Source organism: Neocloeon triangulifer, unplaced genomic scaffold, assembly GCF_031216515.1.
Source record: "Neocloeon triangulifer isolate White Clay Creek 2 clone unplaced genomic scaffold, ASM3121651v1 ptg000001l, whole genome shotgun sequence".
Lineage (NCBI taxonomy): Eukaryota > Metazoa > Arthropoda > Insecta > Ephemeroptera > Baetidae > Neocloeon > Neocloeon triangulifer.
The window spans coordinates 9,687,918-9,701,607 of record NW_026775544.1 but is presented as its reverse complement, the minus strand read 5'-3'; the positions used below and the strand labels follow the sequence as shown (position 1 = coordinate 9,701,607).

Sequence of the window (13,690 nt, the reverse complement as noted above, 5' to 3'; positions counted from 1 at the left end):
TTGCACTGCGCTCGGTTTATATACGAACGCCGTTTTCGAAACGAGATAATCAAACGTGCGTTCAACCGAATTTTCATATGGAAAAACACTTTCTGTTGCAGCAAACAAGCAAGCGTTTATTTTTTATACATATTTACTTGCAGCAAATAAAAACGACGATGATTGATTCAGGGTCGAAGACTTAAAAGGAAGAATCAGGGTCGGGTATCAATGCGGTGCCAATTTCTTTTCCACGAAGAACCAAAGCTTTCGCAAACAAATATTGAATACTTTTAGCTTTTATCCGCAATAATAAAGAGTATGAAGGCTTTTTGGTCCCTATTTGGCGAGCTCTCTGATAAATACGTAGGTGCTCTGCTGGGTGTGCGTCGCCGTTCTTTGGTAGCACAGGTCTGCTCTCACTCAGGGTCTTCGTGGGTGTTACTCAGGGTATTAGAAAGAGGGAAGAATTCCGCAGCAAGGTTCATTATACCTTTATGTTCTCGGACTATAGAGACAATTTTTAAATCGTCCTTTTTTAGAAGAGAAAAATATTTCTTTATTTTTAATTAGAAAACCTTTTGATATGAAAATGTGAGACAATTTTTAAATTTTTTTAGCAATCAAGAGCTGCCCTTATTGGGCTCAAGGTTTCTGCGAGTGGGCTTAAGATCGTGTCACTTTGAAATCCGACCAAAACCCACGCGGAATTGATCGACAACGCAATTCAATGGGTGGAGAAACGAGGCGAATGACTTACTTTTCACTCAATTTGCAACACAGAGAGAATTTATAATTTCCTTTATATTTCTATATCTAAGATATTATTTTTGCCACTTATTAAAAAATATTTTAAAAATAAAATTCTTCGTTCAGGACGTTTATTGCTTATGCCTGACCTCTTGTAATAAAAAAGTGACAAGTGAAAAATTCAAACTCGGCGATCTACTTGCAAAGATTATGGTCTAACTGATGCTGATCATCTTTCAGTACGTCTTAGAGCAGGTTGATCTCAGCGTGAGTCCTGCACCTTAATTTTACCGTTTCTCTCTGATGTGCGTCTCCTATAATTCAGGCGTGGTTTTCTTTCATTAAAAGCTTCCATTATTTATTAATCTAATTAATTTAAAAGATACATAAAATTAATAATTAATTTATTGTTAAAATCAATCGCCATGTAGTCCATGCTTACAAAAATGGGCGTCTTTAATAATTATTTTTTTGCTGAATTTTTACTTTGTTATTCCCAAATTAGGGATTACCAAATAACCTTTTTGAGTAATAAATCCATCTCTCCTTTGTGCCCACGATTAATTTGCTTCAAACGATTATAGCGGCGTGTGCTCTCCAAATCCAATAAATCAAACCCCAGTTTTTTTTTCTGCGTGTAAAACGTTGGTGTTTTTATGGTTTATACTGCACTCTGTATGCTTTGTAGAGTATTAAAATTTATTTCCTCTCTGAACGCGCCCATAAATTTATTAGGGCTCCATTTTCAGGTGATCATCTTCTGAATAATTTACCTTTTACTCTCCTGATTGCCCTTGAAACTCCGCCCAAATACACTGGAAAGAACTTTCGCTGCGGTCAATTTGTTTAACTGGAGACGCGCGCATTATATTTTATTTCCTGGACCGAAAAGCTGCGCTTCCTTTTAAGTCGCGCCAATGAAATCGTTATTAATTGCCTTAGTTTAAGCTCAACGTTGAAGTATGAAGCTCAAAATTCCGACTCGGGTTCATTTTAATCAAATCGGAATCACACCCTTATATTGTTTTCTCACATTCCACAATTTATTTACAGAAATAAATATATAATAAAATCAAACATTGAACAAATGTACAGCTACGGGCGTGCCTATACCGCTTATAGAGTTTATTGCATGTTTGAAAACAATGTGCAATGTAACAAAACGCCGCTTTGTCGAAGAAGAAGTAGCAAAAGTGGCACAGCCCAAACGCGGCCTTTTCCCTGTACGCAGTTCTTATCTCTTCAAGCTCTGCTTTTCCACCGCATTTCTTTCCCAAGCCATTTTTCACATTGAAATAATTATCTTCAAACTTGATGAAAAGCCTGGTTTGTGGAAACACTTTTTGTAATCGACTCAAAACTGGTCACGAAGTTGTGGCGAAATTCTGTTAATTAAAATTTAAAGGAGGAGTAGCAAAATTTATATATTAAAACACTGTCAACTCTTTAAAATGAAACGTTGCTCGCCTCTCTGCAGAGTTTAATTAATATTCGCGCCGATGGGTTTACTATGGGTATTAATAAATCATACCTTAAAACAGAGGAATACAACAAAATTTTGCTAGAGTCGTGATTTTTTTTTTAGTTTTTACGTATGATATATTTTCAAAAGAGCCATTAAATTTTTACCGTTTCAACCTATTAATTTTTATTCAAATTACAAATTGGCCATCAATTTTATATATTAATTTATCTAACTTGATGTTTCCTGCATTCATTGGCAACAATTTATCGCAAGCGTTGCGCCAAGCAAGCGCAGCAAGTTTTTATTATTTCTAATTATTGCTATTGATTCGCGTTTTTCCCATCGACATGTTGTTGGAAAAGACACAAAGAGACGAGTCACCTGATGAAGGTGGCACCTGCGTGTTGTTTCGCAAGCAGCGACCTTGCGTGTCCACAACTGCCAACCGGACCGGCAGGGCCCTTTTCCCTGACTGCCGGCGCAACTTCGCCCCTCGGACGGTCATTTTCGCCGTCGGGGTGCGCTAGAAAAAGCGACTCAAGGGTCAGACGCTCGATTCGGACGGCGACCTGAGCAAAGGTCGAGCAGATGTTTGCCAGTGCCGGGTGACGCAACCTTTTATAAACAATAAGGAGCTGCTCTGTTCGGCCTTCCGATACAAGCAAACAACGAGCAACACTTTCTCCACGCCGCTCCTTCCAATAACACACACCAGCACGCTATGGATGCTGAATACTCGCCTTACGACTCTTCATATCACTTTGATTGCTCGCAAAATCTGCATGCTTATTCGGACCAGAGAGTCGTGCGCCGTCCGGAAAGATTTGAACGCCTGGCAATTTTAGAAAATTTCGGAAAATTTTAAACAAAAGATTTATTTTAATGTATTGTAATTCTCTTTATCGCTCACTGTTTAGTTTTATGCAAAATAAGAACAAGGAAACTAATTTTATTTACTTTTATTGAAGACGACAAATAATAAATGTAGGTATTGGAATCTGAAATGCGTTGTCCACTCGTTAAAATCGCCAGCATTCTCTGCAGCGTTAGTGCAAACCAAATAGCACAGAGCAATTTTTCATCTGCTCCGGCTCCAGTGAAAGAGATAAAGTGCTCAAGATTTTGCTCTTCCTTTCAACTAAGCCGCTGCTCAGCGTGTTTGAAGAGAACAAAGAAATCCACCTCATCTTTCCTTTTAAACCCAAACAAAAGTTGCCTCACTTGCATAACAAAGACGATGAAATTCTTCTGCTGCACTTGTTGAGAGCGCACCTGCACAACTTTCCACTTTGTATTTATAATTTATATAAACCTCTTTGTAATTATATTTTCCTCTGGCTTTCTTGCAGAGATGGCGGCCGCCGTCGAGTCTGCAGCTTTCAGCCCACAAGGCGGAGGGGTGATTTCGGTGCGCCAGTTCGAAGCAACCCCCAACCTTAGCCGAAGCATGGTGAGATTGTTAACTTCACTTTTTTAGTAATTGGGTAATTAAGAAGCGTAGTTAAATGAGATTAAGGCTATGAGTGATTTATTATATTATATTTTCAATAAATAATTCTTGAGGACGTACAATAGAAAAATTGAATGAGGACTTCTATTTCATGGGACATATTAATTTAATAGCAGTGGTGATTTTAATTTATATTTTTGGAAAACATAATTCGGTTTGAAAAATGAAGTAGAGCCCAAACAGCACCAATGAAATAACAGCACAAATTATACTTTTAGTAAAATAAAATAAACTTTTTGAGTATTAAAAGCTTAAAAACAAAAATAATTTTTTTAATTGATATAAAAAATAAAAAAAAATTGTCTTCTGCTAACTTGTAAATATAAATAAGATATTTAAAAGCTCAAATCTTTTAATGATTAATAAGAGCATATTATATATACTTATTCCGTTATACTTCTGAGATAATAATTCTTATTTAAAAAAGCCATTCCGAACATAAAAAAACTAGGTTTTGTAATGGCTATTTAATCTACGGGTCGAGTGGCCGCTTCTGAGAAAAACATAATTTTGTGGACAAGCACATTGCGTTTCACAATCCTGCTGTGGCGACCATTGACTTCTTCCGTAATTTCATTATGAGAGCGTAATGTTTCGTCACAACAACCTTTCTTATGATTTCTTATTTTGCTCCAACGGTGTGCTATTTATTGCTCTGCTTAATTCAATTATCTGCCCTTTCAACTCTAGGTACTCACAATCAGGCTGAGATTGTTTTTGCACCGAGCAAAGGTGCGTCTCTGCGAGCGAAACGTTTGACCTTTTTATATCTCGCTCTCATTGTTCTTTTACAACATCGATGAGGGTGTGCGTTTGCAAACAAACGGAGAGCGGTGCAATTAATAAAGCACGTCGATTTATTCATTGTTCCGCTTGTATTAAACTCATTGTTTAACTTGATTTTCCACCAGAGAGGCCGAAGCTGTTCTTGAAACTATAAAATTGCCCTTGAGTTTTGTTTTCTGTCTGGCGGGATTCTCACGAATTGCGCGAATCTCTCTCCCTCGCCTCTCCTGGGCCAGGTAATAAAAGTTGATTTTTACATCGTGTTTTCGCAGGTGTCGCTTGTTGGTAATTTATGTGACTGACAAAGAGCTTGCGAAACGAGCCGTAAAACAAATTCCTGCTTTTTCACTTTTATCGCCCTCCGAAATTAGCGGGCCCGAAATTTCTGCACGTCTCTCTCCTCCGCAAAATTACGCTTTGCATTCCTCTCGCGAAGAAGATGCGACGAATCACATGGCCTTCTGCGTGCGGCAACTGCAGAAAAACATCGAAATGCGTGGCGTGTCAAGCGGCGAATGCTAAAAAGGTCTCGTCTGCCGCCGATGACTTTGCATCGAGGCCCCGAACGAGAAACTGCTCGAGCGTGTTATCTTTTTATCAAACTCATGTAGCATTTTCAGACCCGCTTCCTTTGACCTCTCAGCCATCATGATTATTAAATACAACAAAGGACAAACTTAACGTGTTTGGAATCATTTCAGAACAAAACTTTCAAATTTGAAAAGTCAACAGTGTGGTTGGATTGAGTAATTTATCCCTCCAATTTTCAAAGCCTCAAGTTATGAAATGGAAATTTTTCTCCTGGCTGCAGAACTCCAAAGATTATAAAAATTGATAATAGAAAAATGGCATTTATTGATTAAATATAAAAACTAAATAATTTCATCTTTCATTTTGTTTTTAAATCAACTTAAATAAATAAAAATATTTTTAAATATAAATTTCAAAAACAATTGAACAAAAAAACGTGAACATTTAAATTCCAGCAATATAAAAATAATAAGGTTTTAATTAAACTCAGCGTATCAAACACAGATGACCTGTTACATTTTGTGATATAGATCCTCTTGTAAAGTTGCTTAAAAATTTCACCAAACGAACTTCCTATCACAATTTGGCATTTAATTTTAGGCTACAATTAAGAAAATGCAAAAAAAAAATCAGTTTTTAATTTTAAGTTTTACAGAAAAATAAAAATATTCGTTAATCTTAATGAATTGTCGGCATAATCAAAGATAATCGATTGATGTACATTGAAGCATTTTATATAATACATACAAAAAAGATCAATGAACGAAACGAGCACCCATTCGCAATACTTTTTATCGCGCGTGCATTACAAGGTGCAATAAATTTCATCGTCCACCTCGCGTCGATTGGTCTGTGGGAAACCCGCGTTTTTTCCTAGCGCGGCTGTCGATTTGTAAATAATTGTATGATCGCATTTATTTGTAGTTACACAAAGTGAGCGCTGATTAGAAAAAGGGGGAAGATGTTTATCTCGAGTCATGTTTGCTAATTAGCGGAGCGAGCAAACTCTCAAGTTGGACTTCTCTCTCGGCGTTCGGCGTTTTTCTCTCCCAGCATTTTCCTTCCAAGAAAACGTACTCGACTTGGAAATTGTTTCTCCGCTCGTCTCTAAATTCGATCTCACACGACGCGCAAATGTCCAGAAATTAATTAGCCTCGAGAATATATAAAACCTAAAAAAAGAGGAATGCGCCGCGTCCGAGAGAGCAACAACAATGTTGCTCACATGGAATTTGATTGAAAAAGTTGACCACCCATCAAAACGTCGAGACAGACTTGTGATTTTTACTGGAATTTATACCTTTTTAATTCCAGTTCCAGAGCTCCTTTTGATCACAACAGAACGGAAAACGGTTACACACTGCGCCTCGCCTCGTCTTCTCTATTTGTTCTTAAAATTTTGTCACTTTGTGCTCGCCGCCGGCGTGAATTAGAAAACCGTTTCCGCAAATCTCGCTCCGCCTAACGGTTCATAATTTTTTTATCTCTCTTTCGTCGTTCAACTTTATTTTGTGTTTGTCGTAATTTATTCACGGAGAATGAGACTCGTGCTGCAGCTTATTTTCCTCTCTTTTGCATGACAAGCTGTTATTTTTTGTCTGCCTTGACAATGAAATGCGGGAAATGTGACGAAATAAATGTGTGTCTCTACCTGCATGTGTGATGCTGCTCAAAAAGAGCAGGGATATTAATTGTGCATCTCGAGAGATGATTTAAAGTAAACAATAGAGGTTTCAGCTTTTAAAACGGTATTAGAAGATAAATAAAAGACCTAAACGATATTATAGTCAGAAATGTGAACGATTTTCTAAAAAGCTGCAAACCCTTTTTACAAGATTTTTTTGCTCTTGTTCACATATTCAGTTCTAGGATTTAAAATAAAGTATAAAAAATTATTATAATTCTATTGATTGCTCAAATGTGAGAAGTCTGTGTAATAAAAATAAAATTTATATTAATTAATTTTTTAAATAAATAATTTAATACTATGGAGGAAAGTGTTTAAGTTAACTACATTAATACAAATAATTGAAGGCCAAGGCTTGTCTGCAGACGGTCCTGATATGGGAACCTCTTTATTAAAGTAACCAAATTTTTTATCTAATAAGCAGTTGCATTCCCTTTTCATTCACAAAGAGGCGTGAAACATTTTTGAACCAATTGAATCACAAGTTCCCACGTGCACCAATAATAAAGCCAATTATCACTCAATTTAAAGGGACTGCTTTTCTGAAGAGCGTGAAAGGCACGTTTTCCTCGCATTTTGTTTATTTATTTTTAACTTTCAACAGGCACCTACACAACAGCATTTTTATCGCCTCTCGCGCGCGCATTCCCTCTGTGTGTTGTTATGTAAAAGAGACTTTATTATTTCGTCTGCGTGGGAATTTGAACGTGCGCGACGACGACCTTTGCTGGTATAAATGCTGACACAAATTTTGCTTCCGCCGCCGCCGCAACGGAAAGGGAAAATATTAAACGTCTCTAATTATTTCATCGAGCGTGTTGTAAAAAAAGTGACCGAGAACAACAAGAGGAAGTCTTTTAATATAAAATTAATAATAAATTGTAATTTATGCGCAGCGCGCACTTTATTATTAACAAGCCAGGCGTATCTTCTCACTTTCATCTTTGTTTGGATTATGAGCTCCTTTTTTGCAAGGTTTATTGTTTTCGTTTAGCACCAGTCAATACATGTATGGGCGGATTTCGCACGCCTGCGATGTTAATTCCCAATGAGCTTGTGATTAATTATTTTTTATCACTTCATTGTCACCAAATTTCGACCGAATTTTTGAGAGAAAGCAGCCCGAAATGGAAAATATGCGAGGAAAATTTTACATGCGTCAATTCGAAAGCATGCATCCTTTGATTATTCTTCGGAGGAAATTTACATCCGTGCATTTTGACGCGCTATTAGCTCTTTTCTTTTTGCTCCGGTTAGCTCACCGATCTTTGCAAATCCTTTCTTACGAGTTAGGAAACATTTTTCACGCTCTCCTACAGATGCATTCAAACTCACAATGGTTTTGCCATATGCTTGGTATAAAGTAATTTTATTTTATCAACCATTCATCAAAAAATATATAAGCTTGACGTTTTGAACTGATTTTATTCCAGTTGTTATTGAATTTATACCCCACGATGAGGCGATTTTTCAACATCCTCGTGCGGAGAGAGATGATTTTCAACTTTGTCCGTAGCATGATTGTTTGTCTTGGGTGGCTGACTGCAAAAAGCACACGTCGACGTCTTCATTCGCTTTTGATTCACTCGGTTTGTTTTCCAGAGAACTCCCGCTGGACTCGTAGGGCTCTTTTTGTGCCTAACGGCGAATGCCACATTGTCTCAATTAGCCGTACAAAATTTGAACAGATTTTTTTTGCGAGATAAAACCTTCGGCCGTGTCGCGGGGGCGCCGTTGCAGGTGCACACACGCTCTTTTTTGCTCTGCCTGTGTTAATGAAATTTGACACTATCACATGGATATCATCACAGTCCGTGCGGCCCAACCTCACCGCCCCTTCTCAAGTTATGTATTCCTCCGAGTGTCCAGCAACCGTCCAATGGAAAAAGATGACGAGCGCAACCTTTTCTCGGTTGGATTTTTTTCTATGCTTCTTCTTTTCAATTCATAGTCAAACGTGAAATCAAATGCGTTGGAATGAAATAAAGGCGACCTCACTCGCCGTCGAGATGAAGACGCACACATTGAATGCTTCTCGCAACTGCCACGGCAGAGACACGTATATAACAATAAACAAAAAGACCCTATTTTTAAATGGAATATAATGCTGCTGATAGCCTGACAGGTCTTGTCTCATTTAGAGATGAATTATGATCGTGTTGGGGGGTGGAGAAGGAGAAAATTTAAGTGAAAAGGAAAATCGTTAATCAACTTCTTTGGAAAAGTCCAGCTATGTGCCAGAGCTTGAATGAATTTTTAATATTCATAATAAATGAGATAATTCATTTAATCCTATATTATTATAAAAATTAAAAAAAGCAAATAATTATTTATAAATATAGCTTATTGTGTCTTCAGCAAAATTTGTTACAGAGTTGTAAAAGAAACCAAATAGTGGTCAACAAATAATCTGGATATTAAAAAAAAGTACCGTCTCATTCCAACTTTGCGGTTGAGACGGAGAGTGTTATTTCGATCGAATATACCGGAAAGGCAGTCGATCTTTTCTGTTTTTGTGTTGTTTGTTCCTTTTTCCAGGTACGTCTCTGACAAGAAAGGAGCCGCGCGCGGGTACGAAACCTCCTAAAGCCATCATCCTCCATGTGGGAGGCATTTTATTTTCGGCTCTTTTCTTCGCTTTCAACCGGCAATTAATTTCTCTCTCTTGTCGGTCCCACCAGTCTTTTTTGTGCTTTCCAAAATCGAATAATTGCTCGTAAGCATATTTTCCTAGAACTCGTAAAGGATGAACGAGGAAAGGGTGGAAAATGTGCAAAAAGATCGTAAAACCGTCTCTGTATTTTATAGAGACAAAAAAAGCCTTGGGTGCAAAATTAAACTGCAATTGCTTTTTAATTATTTCCACGGTGCAGAAAGGTAAATTTCCGACCTGACAAAAAGTGCAGACCACACATGCGGAAAGAAATTCAATCTGTAAAGAAAGAAAAATCAAATTTTATCTAATTCTGAACTCACCTCAAGAAGAATGTCTGGTTTTTATTAACTTCATTTCCAATCTTGGGTGCTAAAAACCAAAGTTAATGGGTCCATCCGCGGGTGGAGAGGGGGCGTCAGGTCGCGATCGGTTCAACCTGCGGCTGCCTCCCCTCCGCTCTCGGGCGCCGCGCCAGCACCAGGGGCCTCGGCAGTCGTGCATGTGCTTTGGTGCGGCGAGCATGAGATGGTCGTAATTCTAATCAGGGCGGCCGAGGAGGCGCCGACGGCGGCGGCCGCGACGCCGCCAACGTCACTTAAGTCGCGATCCACCTCGTCTTCGGCGTCGACGCAACCCTTTCTGTACGAAAAGTCGGCGCGCGTCAACCGCCAACCCGCTAGGATAGCTTGGCCCTGTCATATCATCTCTAATAGCTCCTCGTCCTCATGTTCACAGGCTGACGGAGACGTCGTTGCCACCACCAAGGAAGGTGAGTCCAAATTTTCTGTTACCTTTTTTATTTTTAAAATATGTTTCAATCATTTTTTTTATATTGAAAAAAGTGCGTAAATTTTGCAATTGAAAATATTCAACTTTTTTTGCAAAATTTAACTTAACCTTTAAAATAAATATTTTTTGTATTTATCAAGATCATTTAAAATATTCTAATTTTATTCAACGAATAATTTAGTATAAATTAAAACATATGAATCAGTAGTCTTGAGTGTATTTCATAATTGTGCATTGAGAGATCAAGCTGCTTTGCTAAACTATTTCAGTGCAAAACATGTGGCCAGTCCTTATAAGGCAGCTTCCAGGTCGCACATCGACCTTGCTGGAAAATGTCCAAGCAATATCACAAATTAATGTTCATTTTAGGGGTCATTTATTTGATCCGCAACCTTGGTCTTCCGCGCGCTTTTTATTTTGGCACACAGATTTTGCTCGATGTAAAATTTCACAAACATGCTCAAAAATTATGAAGGTGCAAAGTGAAAAGGGCTGCACGAATTGCTGCGTCTCGCACTGTTTTGTTTTGGCGCTCGTCACGAGAGAGTAAATGGCAGAAAGATAGTTACGGTTACGGGGCGTGCTTGAGATGATTATAATTTTCTTTCTCCGCTGTATCTTGATAAGGCGTTCTTTATGCGAGATCTTATCTGCTGCGCCAACAAAAGAAATCGACACTTTTGCTGGATTTGAAGAGAAAATTTGGCAACACAAACCAAAACAAAAAGAGAGGTTTCGCCGTGAAAATTGACGTTTAGTGGAATTAATTAAAACGCACGAGTAATTGCGACCGGTTTTGTGATTTGTGGCGTCGTCATCTCGCGGCAATTTGGTTTGTTTGTGTGCGCGAAATCGCGATTTCACGCCAACTAAAACGCATCGCAACTCTTCTGCATAGGCCGGCGCCGCGCGAGCACAAATTCACTGTTTATTTTTGGATATACGGAACGCAAATCAAGTCTCAAGGCCGCGAATTATTGCCGCTAAACGAACGTCTGCCCGGCTCATTTTCCCCTCTTTGATTTTGCACACAAAGTGTATACGTAATAAATTTATTTCGTGCTCGCCGCCAAGCTAAATTATCGGTTGAGAGCGAAGAATTTGTACCAAATTGCTCTCTCGCTCTCGGCAATTCCTGCTCCGACAGCAAATTCGTCGACACTCGAAACCCATCATTTGATCTCGCAGCTTTGAAATTCGCCCGCCCATGCAGCTGCAGTCAGTTTTAAATAATCCATCGGAAAATTTAAAATCTTTTTTCTACAAATCGGATTAAAAAAAAACTAAAACTTTATCCCAACCTCAACATTTTAAAATCCAAAATAAAAGAGCTCATAATAAAATAAAAATTATATTTTTGCTTCTTTTATTTAAAATTGCTTAATTTTCTAAAAAAAAAACATGCCCATCCGCCGCAGTGAACCTCGGTTGATTTAGTTTTTGCTCTCATCATTTATCACAAATTCTGCCTTGCAGAGGGGTTATTTATTTGTTATTCTTGACAGAAAGTCTTTTGTTGTGAGAGCAAAACCAGTTTTCAATTTCTCCAAATTTTATAGATTGGTGACATTTCCATGATGGCTGCTTAATAATGATCCAAGTGAGGTGCTAAAAGAGGCAAATTTCAACTTAAAAGTTTCCACCAAAATATAAATATCGAAAACTATAATTTGTTATTATTTTCTTTAGACAATTCTGCCTTTTATCTTTTCAGAAATTATACACTTTTAATCAAAGTAACAAAAAATTTAGAGTTTTTCAAGGTTCCAGAGAATTTAAGTGAAATATTTTCCAAAAATAAATTCCCATTAAATCCTGTAAATAAAATCGCCGCATTTTTTATTCTTTTTTATTTTATCATCCTTCCTACCCCAATTTTTTTTATCCATTTCAACTTAACATGATCTGTTTTCAAATTTGTCCATCTTCTACCTGAACTCAAAATCAATTCAGTCGAACTTATTCAATCGATTCTCCGTTTTGTTTTTATGCCTGCTGACAACGAGTGACAAAGCATTGTCCAATCAGTGTGTTTTTATTTGCTTGCGTCACTCGTCGAACGCGCCTGGAATTGAAAATGATTTGCATCCTTCATGAATAATTAATCTATTGTCTCGCCGAGCGCCAAATGAGGTTGACATTTTTTGCCTTGGATTTGTGTGCGTTTCATCACGTTTGCTTTTCGAATATAACAAACGGCTCCTCGTCGGCGCGAGTTTGCTACATTTAATGGTGTCTCACGCGTGGAAACCGCAGAAAAACAAACGTGATCGTTTTCGCTCGAATAAAGTATCGTCTTCAGATCGTCCTCTCTTATTTACACAAAACGCTCGACCTTTCTTTGTTGTGACCTTGGTGCCTTATTTTTAGTCGAAAAGTCGAGTGAAAGTATTAAAAAATTTTCGGCGGGAAATAATGTAATGAATTGTGTATCGTCGTGACCGTTCCGTTCGCTTGGCTGCTGTGAGAAAAAAAGCAAAGAAAGTTTTGTCAAGAGGAAAAACCAACAAATGAAAATCCCGTTCCTTTGCCAGACTGCGACGGCAAAAAAAAATTGGCAACTAACAGAAGAAGTGTACCGCAACTTTCGCGGTGACAAATGTACACAAACACAGCTTTATTTTTAATTGCACCAAAAATTTCTCCTTAAAAGGCCTCCGCATTAAAGAAAGATAATCTCTGATCGGGCGATCCAATTAAAAAGCGCGTTTTTTCACGATTTTTCTGGCTGATCTCTCATTAATGAAACTCGCATTAAACCGCCCAAGGTCAAAACGATCGAAACAAAATAAATCTGAAAAGAGCGCAAAGCTCGCGGCGCTGCCGAATATATAAAATCATTAAGTATGCAGACTTTTGCTGCCATAAAGTAACAAAATAAACCGCTTCCTGGTCGTGCGTATATTGATGGCCGATAGCTGTTTTTATTTCTTTTTTTTTTATCTTGTAAAATTGAACGCAGGCATTATAAATTCAAATTGGATCAGCTTAGAGTGTCACAAACGAAGTTAGTGCTGACTTAGTTGCTGAGCTGGTTTTCCTTTCTCAGCGCGAAGAAGAAGAAAGAAAAGAAGAGATGACCCCCGTGCGGCGCGAGAGCGAAGAAATTCGATCGCGCGCCGCCCGTCCATGTAGCGGACTTTGCGGTGAGAAAATTCATCACTCACTCAGCGCTTGATCCATGTCGATTGACGGACGACTCTACTATTTTTGTTCTTGTGACTCATATCAGCATTTTGCATATTACGTACATTTCCTCGCGTGACACCAAAAACCAACATAGAAAGTTGTGGAGATCATTTTTTTCTATTGCAAAAATTAAGAGGAATAATAAAATCAACTTGTATTATTAATTATTTTAAGGAAGCTGCAGGAAATAATAATAAAAAAATGTATGAATCTTATGACATTTTGAGTTATACAAGTTCAGTTTTTTCCAAAGAAAATTATATTCTTTGCTTAGAAAAATACAAATCATGAAAAATGCATATAAAATTAAGCTAATTTTTAAACAAGAAAAATTTCCACTCTATAGCT

General features: G+C 37.8%; 1 protein-coding gene across 2 annotated transcripts in view; it reads left to right on the top strand.

The window, feature by feature from the left end:
• LOC132196378 (serine/arginine repetitive matrix protein 2) overlaps nt 1–13,690 on the top strand; it is a 37,494-nt gene that overhangs the window by 506 nt on the left and 23,298 nt on the right. Inside the window, exons 2-3 of one of the 2 annotated variants that reach the window (XM_059618974.1) lie at nt 3,544–3,644; nt 10,100–10,133. In XM_059618974.1, coding sequence (XP_059474957.1) covers nt 3,546–3,644; nt 10,100–10,133 — 133 coding nt within the window. In that variant the 5' untranslated portion in view covers nt 3,544–3,545. Of the gene's footprint in view, nt 1–3,543; nt 3,645–9,858; nt 10,134–13,690 lie in introns of those variants that run through there. The other variant, XM_059618967.1, reaches the window with a different exon arrangement.